Source organism: Hyperolius riggenbachi, chromosome 6, assembly GCF_040937935.1.
Source record: "Hyperolius riggenbachi isolate aHypRig1 chromosome 6, aHypRig1.pri, whole genome shotgun sequence".
Taxonomy (NCBI): Eukaryota; Metazoa; Chordata; class Amphibia; order Anura; family Hyperoliidae; genus Hyperolius; species Hyperolius riggenbachi.
Window position 1 is genome coordinate 225,845,654 of NC_090651.1, and position 20,659 is coordinate 225,866,312.

Genomic DNA, 20,659 nt, shown 5'->3' on the forward strand with positions numbered 1-20,659 from the left:
CAGTATGGCTGGGGCAGGGTGAATGGTGTCTGGGTGCAGGCTGCATGCCATTACAGACCTGTATCCAGTGCCGCTCACCCGCCACTGCCTTAGCTGCATCTCTGCCAGGAGAGTTTCTAGCCTTTTTTTTCACTCTAGGTGAGAGTCCTGTGCCACCACCACCCCTCTCTTTCCTGACCCTGTCAGTCACATTTCTTTGCACACACCCTTCCTGCTCTTCCCCAGCTTTGTGTGTAAATGCAGAGTATATTGCAGCAGGAGCTGTGCTCTCACCTCTCCGCTGGAGTCCAGTGGTGTGCTTCTGCCTGTCCACGCCGCCTAGTGCCCAGCATCTCCTACCACATGTAGCATGATTTCATGCAATATGAGGAGAGTGAGGTGCCAGCACTAGAGTAAGCAGGAGACAGTCAGGATGGTCACACAGGCACAGCGCTGGACTCTGGCAGGGAGGTGAGAGTACGGCTTCTGCTGTGCTATACTCTGCATTTACACACTGGGCTAGGGGATTGCAGGAGCGGGACAGATAGTGGCACAAGGGGACATAAGGAGGCACAGGGGGACAGAGAGAAGCACAAAGGGGGACAGAAGGAGCTTAGGCACAGTGGGACGGGGATGCACAGGGTGGCTGAGGAAGCACAAGGGGACAGGAGGAGGCACAAAGGGCCAGAAGTAGTCACAAAGGAGGACAAAAGGAGGCACGGGGGTCTAAAGGACACACACGGAAACAAAAGGGAGGCACAATGAGGGACAAAATGAGGCACAAAAGGGAAACAGAAGGAAACACAGAAGGAGGCAGACTGAAGAAGGCAGACAGGGGGACAGAGGGAGGCACCGGGGACAGGAGGAGGCACAAGAGGGCCAAATGGAGTCACATAGGAGGACAGAAGGAGAACAAGAGGGAGGGACAATGGAAGACAGGAGGCACAATGTGGGACAGGATGAGGCACAAAAGGGGACAAAAGGAGGCACAGGAATACAGAAGGAGGCACAGGGGGATTGAAGGAGACAATGAGGGGCAGAAAAAGGCACAAAGGGGGGACAGAAGGAGGCACAGGGAGACAGAAGGAGGCACAAAGTGGGACAGAATTGTGCACAAAGTGGGACAGAAGGAGGCACAAAAAATGGTCAGAAGAAGGCACGGGGACTGAAGGAGGCACAGGGGGACATGAGAAACACTCAGACAGAAAGAGGCACAGGGGACAAAAGAATGCATAAAGGAGCATAGAGGGAGGCACAGGGGGACAGAGGTGGCACAGGGGGACTGAAGGAGGCACAAAGGAGGGCAGAAAGAGGCACATAGGGCCAGAAGGACAACAGAAAGACAAACTAGTGGCATAGGAGACTGAGGGAGGCACAAGAAGACAGAAGGAGCAGCAGAAACAGGTGATCTAACACCCGTGGGGGGGAGGGAATTGGTGTGGGGCTTTGTTCAGGGGGTGGGGCTTAGTCCAGGGGCTTGTGGCCCTCAGGATCAATGGCGCTCCAGGCAATGATCTGTAAAACCTATGCCTAAAAACGCCCCTGGCATCATGGTAACAGACCACCTAGTAAGGTCAGCATGACAGAGAGGGCGCACACACTACCCACGCCCAGCGAACTCCAAATGCAGGAAGTGATGTCACTTCCGCATTTGGAGTACAGAGGGCGGTGGATAGTCTGAGCGCCCTCTCTGTCACGCTGATCTGACTAGGTGGTTTGTTACCATAACGCCAGCAGAGACACAGCTAAGGCAGCAGTGGTGGGAGAAGGGGGCGCCGCTAGGAGGGGAGGCAGACAGCAGAGCAGTGGCAGGCATGGTACCCATGGCGAGGTAGTGCCCATGGCAGTAGCCATGCCTGCATCCCTCTACTGCACTTAAGCCCCATGGAAGCCGGTGCCCTGAGCGACTGCTCTGGTTGCTCAGGTCAAAGGCCGGCTATGCCTCCCATTGCATTTTATTCAAACTGCTTTTTATTATATGTTAACATCTTCTAATTAGCTGTTCTGAGGTGTGTGTGTGTGTGTGTGTGTGTGTGTGTGTGTGTGTGTGTGTGTGTGTGTGTGTGTGTGTGTGTGTGTGTGTGTGTAGCACATAGAGCTTCACAGAGAGCTCCTTTTCACTTATTACACTGTGTTTACACACATGTATCACCATTTGAATGCAAACAAAGATTTTGTTATCTCCAGTTTGGCTGCGGATTTGAAGCTGAATAGCAGGACAAAGTGCTTTGTTTAACCATTTCAGTGATGTTCTGCTAAAAATATTTCTGGGATAGTAGCTTTCAAGCTGTGAGGAATCTTTTAGAGCAAAGTAAAAAAAAAAGTGGTCTGAAAGTCAGCATTTCTAAAGCGTAATCTGTACTGTCTGATTTGCACAATTAAAAGCATACCAATCAAGTCACTGTGATCTCCTGGATCCCTCTTTGCCATTTCCGTTGCTCCCCAACCCCCCCCCCCCCCCCCTTATCCTTGCTTTTAATCGCCAGTTTTAGGCAGTGTTTATATGTGTGTGTGTGTGTGTGTGTGTGTGTGTGTGTGTGTATGCATGCATGCATATATATATGTGTGTATGTATGTATATATATATATATATGTATGTATGTATATATGTATATGTGTATATATGTGTGTATATGTATATGTATGTGTGTATGTATGGAGTACATGAGAAGCTCCCTTCCCCCTCAGACAAGCTGAAATTGAGAGCAGAGAGCTGTCTGTGACTAATAAACAAAGCAAACCCTGCGGGGGGGGGGGGGGGGGTTTATGCATAACTTCTCCCCATCACAGCAGAGGCAGTGCGTTCCTCTCTGGCTCGACAAGGCTTGACAAAGATAAGAAGATAAGATATATTACGGAGACAGTGCAACTAGAAAAGGCTGCAGTAAGCCAGACCACATTAGAACAGGTATAGGAACTTATAGGATGGAAGAAATGAGGCTGAAAATGTTGTTACGGGCCGATTCCCCACCCACGAATTCAGATGTGATTTGACAACCTATTGAACTCAACATGGAGCATCCAGATTCGTGAACGGGGAAAAATCTGATGGTATGCAGCATAATCTCGCGTCACTTGTTAGAATCCCATTGCCGTGCATACTGCGGCGAGAGGGATTCGGCTGCAAGACGCTTCACAGCTGTGTCGGCATTACGTCTCCCAAGACGCATGCTGAGCACAATGGCAATATAATCTAACACACGGTTTCTCTTTTCATGTGGGTGTTCCTCCATCCAATCCCCCCTTCCCCCCCCCCCCCTTTTTTTTTTTTTTTTTTTTTTTTTTTTTTTTTATTACCGTATTTATTTATTTTTCAGCTGTAATCAGTCAGTCCCTTTGTGTGTTGCTTTGTATTAATGCACACGTTTACTTTTATATCATTTAGATAAACCAAAGGTGGTTCCAGTGTATGGAGTTGGCACGCTTATCCTCATTATTCTCCCGATCGTATTCTTCACTAGCATAATCGTAATAACTATATGTTGTCTGTCCTTAAGACTGGAAAATATCAAAAAGAACTTTAAGAAAAGTAAGTACTGTAGTTCTTTATTATACTGCACATCTCTTTCTGTAACCAGAACTTTCCTGCTGGCTGTATGCTGATTTTTGTGCTTTCCCATCCCAGGCTTGGTCAGGACATCTGACCTGGGTGCTCTTTCTGAGTCAGAAATGCTTGTGGCACACAGGTGATTTCCCGCTCAGTGGCATCGCCAGGAGGAACTTGCTCTCTTATATTACAGTCAGTGAAAGAGAGAGCTATTACTCCTTAGTGATTTGACATGTTAGTCATTTTACAAAGAGTAATTTTTCATTATTTCACTTCTATTTTTGAAGTAACAATCGCCCCCTATGACTGCCAATGTCCTGTGGGGCACCTGGTCCTGTGGGTATGCAGAGTGGAGCGTTCTACATTACCTGCTCCTGGTGGCAATTACAGGTCCTCTTCACTGGAGCGTGGAGCCAGCCAATCATTATGTGGCTTCCAACCTCGTCACATGATATGGGACTCTGCATACCTGCAGGACCAGGCCCCCCAAGCTGAAGCTGTCACTTCTTTTTGTAAAATATTTACATATTTTAAATCTGAACTGAAGCCATTAACCCTTTCACTATCCTAAATTGAAAGTATGCCAGTTTGGCACCTGGACTCATTCATTATGGAGCCATGGTGTTGTAATAAGTGCAAATGAGATTTGGTATTGACTTGCTGAACAAAGTAAGGAGTTGCTGGAAAAAAAAAAAAAAAAAAAAAAACTAAAAAAAAACTACCTAGATAGATATTGACCTTTTTATATATCATTCAGCATTAATGAAGGGTGTATACAGGTGTGCAAGCTGCCATTGCCATGTGCACTTATATGTACCCCCATACCAATACACATACCAATGCTGGCTTTTGAATTGTGCACTCGTAACAAGCCAAATGGTCTATCTTCTCATTACTCTGGATGACCATAATTAAATGGAATTTCAGATTTGATTCCTCAAACCACAGAACAGTTTTCCATGTCACCCCTGTTCCTAACATTTGTACAATACTGTTCTTCTTCTTAAATGAGCTTGAGCCCAGAGAAGCTGTCACTGTTTCAGATTTGCATATAATTACTTCCCCCAGGGCTGAGTGTAAGTGTGTGTGTGTATATTATTATTATTATTATTATTATTAATAATGTATTTTATTATTTTTGCATTTGTGGATCCATTAGTAAATTGCGTCCACAGACCGTTTTTGAAGGTATTCCTGAACTCCTGCAGTGAATTTGAAATCGATGCCCCTTGAACAACTCAAGATGATTGCCATCCAATACTTGCTTTTTAGCCTTGTCCTTTGCATACAGATATCGCTAAGGAATCTTTAAATCTTTTAATATTGCAATTTTATAGAATTTTTAGAAAACTATGTATTATCAGTGCTGTGCAACCTCTAATGCATTAAGTGGGTCTACAGTACAATGCAAGATTATGAAAGCTTCCACTGCTGACAAGACAGAAAAAGCTTTTTAATTTAACAGCTGCAGGCAGTGGGAGGCATAGGGCATGTGATTCACAGCCACATAAGTTTGCATTGCGCTGAGTGCGACAAAGCTAGCAGTGGTGGCATCTAAATCGATAGCAGTCTAGCAGATTTCTGTTAGTAAGATTTTTGAAAAAGGCTAAATTTTAAGCTTGGTGCTAGTTTTTCCTAACTGCCCTGATCTATTGCAGACTGAGTTTACAAATAGTGCACAAACTGTTGTATGCATCCATTGGTGCATAACTACAATGGCTTTTGCTTGTAGTTCATAAAGAAAACTGGTCTAAAGATAATATCACCTAAGATTAAATTGCTAGAGTAATAAACTAATGTATTTCAGACTATCATATATAGTAATAAAGAGTAGAGACCAGGTATTCTTCAGTGTTTCCCCAGGATTACTAAGCTACCCGCACACAGATTTTTGTGACCCAAAATTATTATTTGTGATCATGCTAGGTAAAAATCTATATTTGTACAGCCTACCCGGGGCGTAACAATAGACCCTGCAACGGATGCCCCCGGCAGAGGGGGCCCAGAAGCCACAGGGGGCCCATGGGGGGAAAAGTTTGAGAGACTGACATCTAAGGGCATGGAGAGAAAAAGCGTATTCTGCTCTCGCACCATTGTTATAACTTATATTGACTGCATGTGTCCACCACACAGATAAGGAATCATACACACTTTGTAATTTGTACACTGTCCCTGCTCCCTAGGGTTCGTAAAAAAAACATCTGTCTCTCACTGCTGCAAAGTTCTGATGACTTCATGTACAACCTTACAAACAAAGGAGTCACATTTACAAAAAAAAAAAGTTGTAGTCTGTCCCTTATCCAGCAATCACTCCAAAGAGATTCCTAGATTCTTATCATACACAGGCTTATTACTTTTACAACACAATGGAGTGGGTAAGATTGATGTCTGACTGTCACTGCGTCATTGAGAGCTTGTTGTCTCATACTGTTGTCCAAGATCCCACAATGACAGTATCAATCAGTGACATTCTGAATGTTTTGCCTAAGTTACAGTGAATACTATATCTTATGTTCAGCATGTCATTGTTGTTCCTCCATATCGCATGTGCTCTCATGTAGTAAAATAATATGGCTGTGTGTATGTATGTACTGGGAGCAGAGCTGCAACGAGGGACTTGTTGGCTGCAAGGGGCTGGAGGAAGCCACGGGTAAGTAGATCTGGGGTAGCATAGATTGATTGGGGGGGGGGGGCAGTGATGTCTAGTTATGCCCCTGCAGCTGCCTTTAGACATTGTTGGTCTCCCCTCATAAACCATGTCAGCACAGGACAGGTGGGAGTTCCTTGAAATGTCACTCCCCACCTCCTTTCCCTGTGGAATAGAACATGCTGCTCAGTGAAGAACTGAGTGATATTTGTACAATACTTGTTTCAGAAGTCCCACTAGAAACTCACTTATGTTTTTTTTAATGTGGCATTTACTGTAGGAGTATATAGTTTTACATAAGGAAGAAAGCATCATGTAAGTGCCTGGTTTATTGAGGCAGAGCGTTCAAAATATTCAAATAAGTAAAATTAAAGCCTGCACACGCTTTCAACTTGGATCACCCTAATTTGAGATAATTTTGGACATCTTTTCCAAGTGTACAGGTTTGCCCTGACAACAGTAGTGATATAGCCTAGTTTTCTGCCATGTTTGAGTGCTGTGTACAGTCGTCATTTGCTAGTGCATGCACACAAGGAAGTTTCAGTACTTGGCCTTGACCATATTTCTTGCACAGATAGCCAGTGGAGCCTGACTAACAGTATGAACAACACACTGCATAACAAAAGACAAGCATAAAAGCAAAGAGATTTCAGTAGTCCCCATGTAGTAGGATGCATGTCCTAGGATAAATGTAGGTATGCTAAGATAAAACTATAAAATTTCAGCTGAAATGTAGGTGGGTGTGGGAACATGATTTCCAGGGCCTCTCTGAGGAAGATTGGTTGCATGCTCTTCAGGCGATTCCACTTGTGTCAATGGCATCAATTCACTAAGCTTATCTCCTGTCTTTACAGAGAACCCAAGGTGGGTTTGAATAATGCCATTAAGACATAGTATGCAGAGCCAGCCTCTGTGTCTATACAGTTCCCCCCCCCCCTTCCCGTGCTCTGCTGTCCCCCATTAAAAAAAAGACATGCTAGCAACATGCACCTTGTCGATAGCTGGCTGTTTACCTTTGTGCTACCTGTTACCGCCGCTCCCCCACCTGCGTCCCTTCCCTCCCAGCCTCTGGAAGCTGATTGGAGGGAAGGGACGCAGGTGGGGAGCGGCGATGACAGGCAGCACAAAAGTAAATAGCCAGCTAGCGACAAGCTGCATGTCGCTAGCGTGGCGGTTTTTATATTGGGGACAGCAGAGCGCAAGGGGGACCTGGGGGTAGACTTACAGACACAGAGGCTGGTGATCAGTGGTGCTCATCAGTATTCCGGATATCTGGATTACCCGGATATCCAAACTTTTTTCCACTATCTGACCGGATTCGGATTCCGGATACCTGGGCCCAAATCCGAATAGCACTATGCGGATATTTGGTCGCATACCCGGATATCCGCGGATATCCAGTAGATATCCGAATACTGTAACTAAGGAGATGACGTCATTGAGCCAATCAGAGGGCTCCCAGCAGAAACCCTAGCAACCAATCACAGAAGGGAACCCTGGGCAGCCCCACCTGACCTTATTGAGCCAATCAGAGGGCTCTCAGCCTAAGCCCTAGCACCCAATCACAGAAAGGAACCTGGCCAGGCATTTATACAGGGGTGCCATGATGAGAAATATCGTCCTTAGTTGTCACTGCTCACTGAGACATGCTCCAGTGCTGCTGGCCTAGCAAGTGCTGTATACAGTGATAAACCTAAAGCTGTTCAGTGATTAACACCTTCACTATCACTGCACTATTGTTATATTGTTTGTTAGGTAGATAGCTTGATTTTATTCAGTGACAGTTAGTGTGTGCTGCAGGCAGCTGATATGTGTCTGTGTGTGTGCTGTGCACAGACCAGGCCAGCTGCTGCCTGCTGACCTGCTAGCCTTAGAGACAGTATAGGTTAGGGAATAGGATTACTGTGTTATTGTGTAGTTAGTACTGCAGTCAGTGCTAGTTAGTTGTTAGAGTATTAGTACTACTGTGTTAGCTTACTACAGAACTGCTGTGCTGCTGAGCGCAGTGTGACAGTTAGTGTGCACCAGTGTCTTCTCCTCTGCTGTCTGACTGTCACTCGGCACATGTCACGTGTCATGTGACATGCGGAAAGTGCCACTGCCAAGTGCCTCGTCCGGCATGCTCCTGGCAGACGTTACACCTGCTGCTGCATTGCCCTGCTCCTGCTGCCTTTGCTGCTCCCACTGCCATAGGTGCCACAGGTCACTGCTGCTGTTATGATACCACCTATATTTAACCCAAAACACAATTGCTGCATAATTTTTTAGAGGTGTCTGGGCTGAAAACTGCCATGTCCCAGTTGTGTGGTTGGACTTTGGAAACAATGTCGGCTGCACGACCGCTGTCAGGAACCTAGTCCTGATGTTAATTGACAAGCCATTTTTTTTTTTGGGGGGGGGGGGGAATTTTAAGTCCCCACATCATCAATTAGGGCCTGTTTCCACTATCGCGAATTTGCATGCGTTTGCCGCATGCGAATTCGCATAGCCAATACAAGTGGATGGGACTGTTTCCACTTGTCAGGATTTCTGAGCGTTTTCGTCCGGTAAAAATTTGCATGGCAGAGCCATCAGAATTCGCATACCGCTATGAGGGTGTATGCGAATATTAGCATAAAAAATCGCATACAACTGCATGCAAAATTCGCATCCGCATGCAAATTTTTACCGCGGCGATTCGCACCTCACAAGTGGAAATGGGCCCTTAGTGGTTCCCTTTAAAAAAAACAAGATGCTAGATGCCTAATTTACCCTAAAAAAAACGTTTTAAAAGCAATTTAAAGGCCACTTCCGTTTTTCTACCCGGATATCTGAATCTGGGCGGATATCTCGGATACTGGGTTTGGATATCCGATTCTATTCGGATATCTGAATGTTCGGATTCGGATATCCGATCCGGATATCTGGGTATCCGGATCAATTCAGATTTTGAAAAGGGGTATCCGAGCACCCCTGGTGGTGATAGTATGCGGAACCAGCCTCTGTGTCCTAATAGCATTCTTCAAACCCACCTCGGTTTCTCTTTAATAATGTTTCTGAGCTGTTATCACCATGGTGATAAGGCATGTAGTAAACTTGACTCTTCAGTAAGGAGAGATCTCTAACTTTAGAATTCTATAGTTATTTTAAGGAATGAAATGTTAACTTTAAAGACTGGCTGTTAATTAACCGCATGTGAAAATAACTACAGAGGAGGTAACTTAAAGAGACTCTGAAGCGAGTCAAAATCCATGTTTTTAACTTTTATTAATGTTAAGCACTATAGTTCGTGCTAAAGCGCCGCGTCCCTGCTGCAAAACGAGCGGTTTATACCCCCCAAATCCCCTTGTCTAATTGCGGGGAGCGCTTCCTGATTGAGGCAGAGCTTAGGGCTGTAGCTCTGCCTCTCCCCGCCCCTCTCAATCTTCCTTCGCTGAAAGGGGTGGGGGAGAGGCGGAGATCCGTGGGAAGAATGACGCCAATGGAGGCAGATTTGCAGCTCAAAGCTCTGCCTCCATGGGCATCAAAATCCACGACCAAGAAAGTCCTGGATTTTGCACAGGGCATTTGGGGGGTATATATATGCGGCGGTTTAGCACTAGCTACAGTGCTTAACATAAATAAAAGTTAAAAACATGGATTTTGACTCGCTTCAGTCTATTTAAGGACAGAAGTGATAAGTTTTCACAGTGAGAGAGAGTCCTCTTATCTCTACACCTTAAGAAGGCAAGCTCCTTTAGGGAATTAACACTGAAAATACCATCATGTGTGGTGTGTTTTTTTTTTTTTTCTCTTGCCTTATCTCCAGCATGAATTTAGTGAATTAAAGCCAATCAAAAAAAAAAAATTGGTATTGCACCCATGTAATGTTACTTATTAATGATGTCCTTTATTGCCTGTAATATATGCCTTTCATTAATTAACCCTAATTTACTACTGTTCAAATTACCCATCCAACAGTAAGGGAGACCGAACAAGAAGATGCCTGTAGTTGTCACTACCCAGAGGAAGAGCATGGTGGAGAGGAGGAGACCATGTCACCAGAACCATGACCACACCACTTCCTGAGCAGAATACTTTGCTCTTTATATTTACAGTGTAACAAAGGATGACGTGCACAGCTGAGGTAGCTAAAGGAAGACTGCATTACAGGAGGCCTAGGACAACCACCAGAGCCAATGGGCATACCTACTGCAAATATAGTATGTTGGGTTTGCAATCCGACAGGTTACATGCCTGGAAACTTTACCTGGGTTTGTCTCAGGAATACAGTGGGACAGTTTCATCATCCTATTTATAGCAAAAGACAATTGCCTAAGTTACTTTTCCCTTGTGGCTTTGCCTAAGGAGAGTTGCAGAACCTATGATGGGAGAACAGAACCTGAAGTGGAACATTCATGATTTGTAATAGGCCAGTAAATGGATATTGAACTGATTGACCTGTAAACCCAAGGGCCTATACATTTTTGTAAGCTGTAACACTTCTATAGTGTAAGGCATTTCTGCTCCAGATTTGGTATGTGAGCACTATTTGGACTGGGCCTTCTAGATTAATATATTCGGTGGTGGAATTGCCCAAACATAAACAGATTTTGTTTTCTTATCTTCTGAGGGGTGCAGGCAATAACTTTGTTATGGATTGTATTAGTCCAGGTGGGGATGCACAGGAGACAGCGTTTGCAAATTTACAGACATGTATGGAATATCTGATCTTCCAAATTGTTGCAGATCCAATTCGTTACCCCTAGCTCCAATATCAAAACTACTACAAAGCTGTGTAGTTATTAAAGGGAACCTAAGATTTTGTTACTGGGGGTATATATATTTACCTGGGGCTCTGTCCAGCCCCATGAGGTGTGTGGGCTCCCTCACCATCCTCTATGGCTACTCAGTTGCTTTGTAATCTCCCCTGGTAATCTGGCCAGTCTCATGGCCCTGTGGCTGAGCATGTGCAGAAGAGTGTAGCTCCTTAGCTATACCACTCTTGGTAGTTTCATGCTGTATAAAATTGAAAACTGTCAGAATTATTAGTGTCTCACTGACCAGCCCTGTTTATGAAATAAATATATATACCCCATCGCCCAGAAGATCCAGGAGGAGAGAATACTGCATATTGTAAGATGTTACTTTATAGACCCTCCCTGAATTATACATGGCTGTCCAATTTGAAACGGACGTGATGCAAGGGACTGTTTAGTTTATCTATGCACTTAGTATGTATGACAGGGTTTTAGTATTCTTGCTACCATCAATGATATAGTTCTATGACTGTTACAAACTGAAACTTCACATGGAATACTACTTTCCTGCCAAACTGTTCTTCTGAAAAGAAAGCACAGCAAACTGGAGATTTTTAAAGGGAACCTGAGGTGAGAGACATTACGAGGCTGCCATATTTATTTCCTTATAAACAATACCAGTTGCCTGGCAGCCCTGTTGATCTTCTGGCATAAGTAGTGTCTGAATCAAAAGCCTGGAACAAGCATATAGCTAATACAGTAAAACCTGAGTCAGAGTACTTGATCTGCTGCATGCTAGTTCAGGGTCTATGGCTAAAAGTATTAGAGACACAGTATCTGGGGCACTGCCAGGCAACTAGAATTGTTTAAAAGGATATAAATATGGCAACCTCCATATCCCTCTTATCTTGGGTTCCCTTCAAGTCACCATCTTGCAAATGATTTGCACCTTTGGCCACAATCTGAATCCAGCAGTATAGAACAAGCACCATTGACCAACATGTTCTATAATTATCAAAAAGGATCTGTACAAACACAGTGCTTGACTATTTCCTGAGTAACCGGTTGATTGGTGAAAGCAGCTGGGTGGCAACTATACCATTTCACGCATGTATTGAGGCTACATTTTCACCTGAGCCTATCATGAACCGGTTGACAAAAATCTAGCTTCTATACCCATCTTAACTTCAAAGAAGATGCAGGATTTTGCAGTGTTGTGCTTCAACTGTAACTGGACAGTACTGATGAGGAACTATACTCCAAAATAGCTGTATGTATGTAGGATTGATGTGGCTCAGTAAAATGTATAATCAATAGGCTTGCTATACACCAGCATTTCTGGATATGTCTGGCTTTCCTGGGGCATAAAGACATGATTTTTAGATTTGGAAGCCATGCATTATGGAAAATCACACTTGCTCACTTTAAGCTGAATTGTTGCAAATACCTTCTGTTTTAAGAAGGCACAATTCTATTTATTACTTCAAGACATGGTGACTAAAGACTAAATGTTACAGAAAGGTGGTGATTATTCACATATTACAGGAAAGTGCAGTTATTTCTGACATGGTACAGATAAGGTGTAATAATCATACATATGTTGCAGGTGGGTGTAGTGATTTTTCATGTTAGATGAAGCTGCTGATTGTTGATGTGTTCTGTAGAAAGGTCCAAGAATCTTTGCGTTCCAGGATAACCTATGGAGCATGCATATTTGTAAGATGTTATATTACAAGTGCATACTAATCACTAACGGACCAAGAGTGATGGTTTTATGAATTTTGCCATTCAAAGTAACACAAATCTCAAAGTTTATTGCCCCATTAAGTTCCACTGAATTATGCTCTTCAGAACCAATTTCACAAATGTGCCCATAAGAGGACAAACCACCTTCACCACAAAGATGTTTCATGTGTTGTGCTTGATCTCCAGTTAGATTCATGAACTCAACCTCTTCTCTCCATTCCTCCACCCACCTGAGCAAGCTCATTCACTCAATACATGTGTGAGAAGATTGGGAGGGACAAGGATGGAGCACAACAGGATGCTTTCCTGCTTCTGCCTAGGTCCAACCATGAGCACAAAGTGGTCAAGGATTTCTGGTATCTACCATTGCACTTTAACAAATGTATACATGGAGCCAGTACTACTGTTACAAACATGCGCGTTACAGTTTTGAACTGTAGAGGGCTGAATTGACTTTAAGGTAGTTGTATTTGGAAATGTATGTGCAATGCTCAAAATTTACTACAATTACTCAAAGAAGCAATCTATTGTATACTGCCTAATTACACACACATCCAGATAATGTAGACTTTGTACGTGCAGAGAGGGTGGAGTTGGAGCTGTTACGCTTTGTCAGATGAAACAAGTGGTTGCTGTAAAAATGTAGCTGATCTAAGCACCAGCCTCCTTCCCCTCCACTTTTGTTTAAATTGCAAATTTATTTTATATAATAAAAGCAAAATACAGGAATTGTGGTGAGTTGAGAATATTTAACAATGAAAATTGATCTGTTTGCCTGAAGGGTTAAGTGTGGTGTGCATCTCAGTTTCCACCGGATATTGCTGTGTAAATACTAACCTGACACAAGCCTGTCCCCTTCATTGAACTCACACAGCACTTAAAATGAACCTGAGGTGAGAGATATATGGAGGTTGCCTTATTCTGTCAGTCGCGTCAGATTCACACACCTGAAATAAGGATGTGGCTAATCTTGTCAGAAACATTTGATTTGCATGCTTGTTCAGGTTCTATGGCTAAAAGTATTAGTGTGTGCAGTAAGTGCATCTGCTCAGGATGCACTTGCAAATGTATCAGCCAGTGTGAACGACACATCACTACCCATCCACCACTTTTTCTTAGTCTGCGGCCGCCCCCTGCTCGTTCAGAGACCAGGAAGCAGGGGATGTCCTGTTCATTTTTTTTTTTTTTAATAAATTCATGTGAATCCTTCCTGCAATAGTGAGGATTCTCACTGGTCCACATAAACTAATTAGACAAGTTGGGACAGCGGCGCTGAATTTCAGCAGGACGGGTATGCGTTTTATGCAGGGGGAAGTCTAATGGAAATGGATACATCATTCTCATAAACTTCCATTGTGCCAAATTTGTGTTTGCAGTCTACCGCTTGTGGTGAGGTTGTGGAAAAATGCAGCAGGTCGGGACTTTGTATTTGCAGTCTGATGATTGTGTTGATTATTTGAGTTCTGGTTGAAAGTGTAAACGCATTCTATTGATAACACAGGGATGCATTTAACATCCTTTTTGCATTTAACTGCATTGTGAACAAATTATTAGAGGCAGTGGATCAACAGGACAGCCACGGAATGTGCAATGCTTAAAAAGAAATAAATGTTTGCATACATACGTTGCTCACCTTGGGTTCCTTTTTAAAATTTAACTGAACACTGGAAATTAAAAACCTTCTAAATTGAGCTTTGTAATAGAGTATCATTTGGGGGGGGGGGGGGGGGGAGAAGACTAAATCTCCCAGCATGCATTCCAGGAGTCACAAGTGCGAAAATATAAATGCAGCATAGCTGCAGTCTTTTCCTGGGGGGGGAAGATAAACAGGGTGCCTAGAGGAGCAGCACCCCATAGGCAAGTAATGCCCAACCTCCTATACCCCCTCCCCCCCATCTATTAAAACTCCCCTCTGGGGGAGGTTAATTTAATATATATATATATATATATATATATATATTTTTTTTTTCAGGCCTCTGTGTCAAAATTACTGCTTTTCAAAGGGAGCATATTGGTAGAAAATGTGTTTGTCCATATCAGTGTTGTTACTATTACTGTACTAGTCAACCCTACAGCATAGTAAATATGGGGTGAATCTTTCTTCAGTTTGTATGCTGCCCCCTCTCTCTTCCTCAATCTTTCCTTGTTCTATCGCTCTACATGTGCCCTAATAGTGAAACTTGTGTCTGTTTCACACCTGCTGCTGTCCAGTACAGGCATTTAGAAGAGAATAGAAAGAGCAGTCTGCATCCTGTCAGCCCCTGCAGAAGCAGCAGCAGCTTACCAGCACAACACTGACCACAAGTAGTAAATATAGCTTAATGTGGAGGTGCAGCACACAGTAACACATTCCAGTTATGGTGCCGCACATCATCTGGTAAAGTACGCAAAAGCAAACATTTCTTAAAGGGACCTTGTAGTGGATTCCAAGTGTATGTATCCACTATTATTCCCTGAAAGAGAAGTGTTTTCTAAAAATTATTTTACTTTTGCAAAACATTTCCTCCCCCTAATCCAAGTTAATGAAAACTTTAAATTCAGTCATAGCTTGGCTATAGCTGCAGCTCTATCCAACTAATACCATCTTCCTGATGAGTCCCGCCATCCGCTCTGAGACAAGACAGCTGCTCTGTGTGTTCAGTGCTTAAAGCGGAACTGAAGTATCCTAAAAAATAAAGTTTCACTTACCTGGGGCGACCTGTTCCTATGCCATTTCCAAATGATCCTACGTTCCCCCGCCACAGCTCACTTTTCTTCACGTAATGGAAGCAGACTTCTAAGTCAACACCCACTGCGACCTTGGCCATGCGTACCCTTTTCTCGTACTGCGCCTGTGCAAGACGCTCCTGGCGACGGGAACGCGTACAAGAAAATCTCAACTGCGCCAGCCAGGACACACACAGGAACTACGTGAAGTGAAAGGAGGCGTGGGAACGGTGGATTATATGGGGACTTTGCAGGCAAAGGTCGGCTGCAGGGGGTGAAACTCATTTTTATTTAGTATCCTTCAGTTCTGCTTTAAGAGCGAGTAGGTCTCTGCATACACAAGAACAGATAGTCTGACCAATCAGAGGGGAGGGTGAGGAGGAAGATTGCAGCTTAGCCCTGGCTCTCTAATACAACCATACCTTGCTACAATTTTAATGCAGTTGACAAATGTCTGAATTAGGAAGAGGAAACATTTTCAGTGAAAAGTTTTTCAGTGAACAGCTAAAGTACTTTAAATTGGTTCCAGGATGAAAAACAAACTATAACAAGTAACTTGTCTATATATCTTATCTAAACTTTAGATAGTTTACACAGCAAAAAGAAGTATATGATTATTTCTTCATGTGATGCAATGAGAGCAGCCATATTCTATTTATCATTACACACAGGCAAGCTGCTCTGCATCTCCACCCCTCAGCCTGTGAACACTCCACTCCCCCTTGCCTCTGAAATCTCTGGCTGGTAACGCTGACTCCTCCTTCGGGACAAGCCTCCTCCTTCACAGACTGAGCTCCCATAAGCACTCACTACATGGGACTCAGAATGCCTAGGCACTGGAGGAGCTGTGGGTGAGGCTTGTTTAGTTTATAGGGAATTAGGGTATTAAAACAACAACAAAAGGTGTTTGGCTTGAGGAATGCCCTCTAAACTACATGTAAGAAACACAATTATGCAATGAGTGAAAGTTTATCTCAGATCCACCATAAGTAAGAAATGCACATTCAAGATAATAGTAGTAGATTTATATACTTGAATCCTCTACATGGTTCTTTTTAAAGGACAACTGTAGTGAGAGGTATATGGAGGCTGCCTTATTTATTTCCTATTAAATAATATCAGTTGCCTGGCAGCCTTGCTGATCTCTGTGTTTCTGGTTTTATTCAGTCACTTCTGCAGCCAAACATACAGCTAATCTTGTCAGATCTGCCAAAAATGTCAAACATCAAACACCTGATCTGCTGCATGCTTGTTCAGTGTCTATGGTTAAAAGTATCAGAGGTAGAGGATCAGCAGGACAGTCTGGCAACTGGTATTGTTTAAAAAGAAATACTGTAAATATTGCAGCCTCCATATACCTTGCTACAGTTGTACTTTATGATAAATATTACAGAATAAATAGACATTCACACAATCCAACAGCATCACTGACAGTTTAGGCCACTAGCATCTGAGTGTTGCAGCCTTAATTAAAGCTGTACAATGTGACCCAGTCCACTATAGGGATTGCCGCTTGCTGTGGAAAATTTATCACATGATAGTGGCAGCATAAGGCAGGTGTTCTTTGGGCCCAGCAAGACCAAAGCGTAACCACTGAAAACAATCCTGTAGCCATGTAGAGTAAAAACAACAAAGAAAGATGATACAAGAAGATACAGGAAGTCTCTGGGCTATCCAGCGGCTTCCCACTACCAAAGTAAGAACTGTTCCAGCACTGGGTCTCTCTTGAGATATTCTACCCAGCAGATTGAATGCAGCTGTGGACGAGTGTGCCTGTGTGAAGGTGCTTTTGCAGTTTATTTTCTCCTGTGTGAATGAGCCTTTCATTACACTGGGTCTGTGCAGACTAAACTCGTACATATGCATGGCCACACTCTGAAGACACAGAGGCACCTACAGCTAGCAAGGAACTGTGGTCCAGAGGCTTCCCGTATCTTCTTACAATGTTTCTCAGCCTAGTCCTCAAAGCCCACCAACATGTTTAGCAGGAAACTGCATATATTCATAAGTGGCGTAATTAGTGCCTCAGCAGTTACTAGAAGGTGCTTTCACAAAACATGCGTTGTGGGTGTGTATTGAGGACTGGGTTGAGACACTATCCAGAAGAAGTTTCCAACCACAGAGTTAGTATTTTTTTATATGTGCCTGGGTGAGTATGGCCATGCCTGCACAGTAGCATGGAACTGCTCTTGGATACACAGCTTTGGTTTACTGTGCAGGCACAGACCCCCTGAACAAATGGTCAGTGCTTGGCAACAGGCAGACAAGGAGGACACTGGGAGCCTCTGGCCCAGCCAAAGGCTTTTCTCCACCCAGGGAAGTATCTAACTTTATTCTCATCTGCCTCAGGTTCACTTTACCCAGCTGAGTAAATGATCAAGGAGCATTGCTTGCTTAAAGGTTGCACAATTTCCCTAACCAAATTTTGATGGAATATCCATGATCTCCCCATTGTCTACTGCTCTTACCTTTACAGTAGTCATACATTTATGCAATGTTTTTAATAATTAAAAATTTAATTCAATTAAAACATTGAATTAGTACCATGTATCAATTGAAAACCAAGGCCGTTTTGTGTTAGTTTACCCCATTACTCAATTCACCACAGTGGATGGGCTAGGAAAAGTACAAACGTTGGGAGTAATCATCTGTATTTGCATGTAAACAGTGTGCACAAATTTGCAGGGTTTAAATTCAACCAATGCCCATTTGGTGCTACATTACCTGTCATGGCATGGATTGATATGGCCATGCACTAATGAGGACCAGAAAGTCTAAAACAGGCAGTATGCATGCTGGATTGTTGTAGCTCTGTAAAAGGTATTAGCTACAGGCTCACTATACAACCAGCAGTTCTGGATATGCGCCTGGCTTTCAGGGGCATGAAGAAGTGATTTGCATATTCAGGAATGATGCATTATGGGAAACTATAGTTGCTGAATTAACACAAATGCCTTCTGTTATAACACAGGTGTCTAACTCCAGGCCTGGAGGGCCAGATCCATGCCAGTGTTTAGGATGGACAACACCTTTCCTGATTCAGACCCATCAATTAATTTGAGCTGGGTAAAAAATGTGTGAGGACCTCGGCCCTCGAAGGACAGGTTTGACATCCCTGTGTTATAAGAAGGCAAAATTATAGTCTAGTAGTTTCTTTTGAATCTGTAATGCAAATCTCTTCTCCACTTACCTCCAGACACATGAGCCAGCCTGCTATCTCCCAGGTGTCCACCTTCTTGGCTGAAAGCTTTTTAAGGACAAAAAAATGGTAAAAGATATTAATACAAATGTAATTCCTATTGAATGTCTCATCCAATTACATTTCATGCAGTTTTCCTTTTAGATCAGGAAAAAAAATATTTTCGTCCTTAACGGTGTGGAAAGGGGTTATGCTCTGTTGAGTTTTTACTGCTTCGTGTGCTCAGGATGTAATTGAATTTCTCCATTGGTAAAGACAGCAACAAAAATTGTGGGGCTTGGAATACAAATATATTCTTATTCCTAGTGGTGAAATGTTTTATATAGAGGTATTAATGAAAAAAAGAGCTTGTTTTATAGACAAAAAAAAGACAACAAATACAAATAATATGCTTATATTTTATATAAAAATGTTTTCTTTTCCAAAGTAAAGTTCTAAAGGCATTTTAGATCTATACACAAAAGCACCAAAAGATACTGAAATAACAAAATAACAAAAAAATGAAAAAAAAATAGTGCAAAATGTTTAAAAAAATAATTGTACTCCTATTCAACACTGCATTTTCTCCATTCAAAGACCAGGTGACACATAATGTGCAGTTAGTATAACTGAACAAACTGAAAAAGGCAAAATTTGGAATAATTAAAGAAAATGGCATAACATTTTGCGAAAAAGAAAAAAACGAACATCCTGCAAATCAATTCTGATGCATGTTCAGAACATATTTTAATTTCGGACTTGGGTAATTCATGTACATGACAGACGAATAAATCCACAAAGCTTGTCTTAAGCAAGTTTCATAGCACACAGCTAACATTATTAATAATGATAATTATTATATTCCTCTAATAGACTGGACAGTAGGTTGCTAAAATGTGCTTTTTAGTTGCCAAAGGAGCCCATTGGCTCTAGATTAAACAGCCATTCTCTAGAGTAAAAAAAAAATGCCTAAGGCACCTGAATTACAAAAAAAAGAAAAAAAATTCAGATTTTCATCTTCATCCCTGAATGAGTTAATACCACTTGCGTTGACGCACGTTAAAGATCGTCCACAATGATGAACCAACACTGAACGCAAAGTTTGGCAAGAGGATGGCGGCTAGAAGGAAATAAAAATAATACTGCTAAAGGAAAGTCATTGCTGTTTGCATCCTTCTTTCTTGTCTTTTGGTTTATTGCGTCCCACTTTTTCTGCTTGGCGTTTTGTCGGTGGTATAAATATTGGGTCGGCACCATCGTCCATAAAGTCATACAATCCATCTACAGGGACGGGTTGGGTCTGAGACGTAACCGGAAACTCTGTGGTTAGAACAGAACATTGGTATGTCACTGTATGGAGTATCTTTTTACCCCTAACCGGTACATTCACTTATGTTGCCCTCTGTGCATAACAAGCTTTTGTGTTTCATAAATAGACTGTGCGTTATAAATTAATACACAATGAGTAAGGAATAATTGATGCAATCTGCCATGTTACAATGATGTTATGTACTTCCTAAAATTTATGTAATCACCACCCCACTTTGCAACCCAAGCCCAAAGACTTCTATTAAAAGGAATAAAGATTTTGAGGTGGATAATATTGGGTGGCAATTTATATTAACTAGGTGGCCACGTACAGTTCAGGTTTTTTTCTGACAGAATCAGTTACTTTAATAATCTAGTTATTGCAACACTTCCCTTCGATAAATTTTAGATCAATAAACTATCCAAAATTTGGCCATACGAAGTGTAAGGAGTAGTGGGAAGCAAATCCATAGTTTTGTATTGCATGTAGGAGTGCACGGTGATAGATTTTTGTCTAGTTTATACACCAGATTGAGTACAACTATATAGTGCTCTCCAATACATTTTTGATCCACTGATGCATCAGGCCACAATTAGGCCCATGTGTGGTCACCTTATAGGCTACTATGGCATAACTTTTTTAACCACTTTGTCCTCCTTGACGTATAAAAACGTCAAGGAGGACAGGCGCGCTCCCGCGGCCGATCGCGCACGTGCACTCCCGGCCGCGGAGTCGGTAGCCACAGAATCAATGTATCGGGCTATGGAGCCCGATCACTGATTCCTCTCCCCCGCTGAAAAAGCGACAGCTTCTCTCGGAAGCTTCGCTC

The 20,659-nt window shown here is 42.8% G+C and overlaps 2 protein-coding genes across 4 annotated transcripts in view; one reads left to right on the forward strand and one right to left on the reverse strand.

Moving 5' to 3' along the window:
* Positions 1–13,366, forward strand: part of TNFRSF9 (TNF receptor superfamily member 9) — a 73,407-nt gene extending 60,041 nt beyond the window's left edge. Inside the window, exons 8-9 of the mRNA XM_068240484.1 lie at positions 3,365–3,508; positions 10,113–13,366. Of these exons, the coding sequence (XP_068096585.1) occupies positions 3,365–3,508; positions 10,113–10,204 (236 nt within the window). The 3' untranslated portion in view covers positions 10,205–13,366. The remainder of the gene's footprint in view (positions 1–3,364; positions 3,509–10,112) is intronic.
* Positions 13,367–18,988: 5,622 nt separating this feature from the next.
* The window catches only part of LOC137522665 (coiled-coil domain-containing protein 50-like), a 156,452-nt gene continuing 154,781 nt past the window's right edge, over positions 18,989–20,659 (reverse strand). For all 3 annotated transcript variants that reach the window (XM_068242736.1, XM_068242734.1, XM_068242735.1), the window contains one exon: positions 18,989–19,841. In XM_068242736.1, coding sequence (XP_068098837.1) covers positions 19,678–19,841 — 164 coding nt within the window. In that variant the 3' untranslated portion in view covers positions 18,989–19,677. The remainder of the gene's footprint in view (positions 19,842–20,659) is intronic.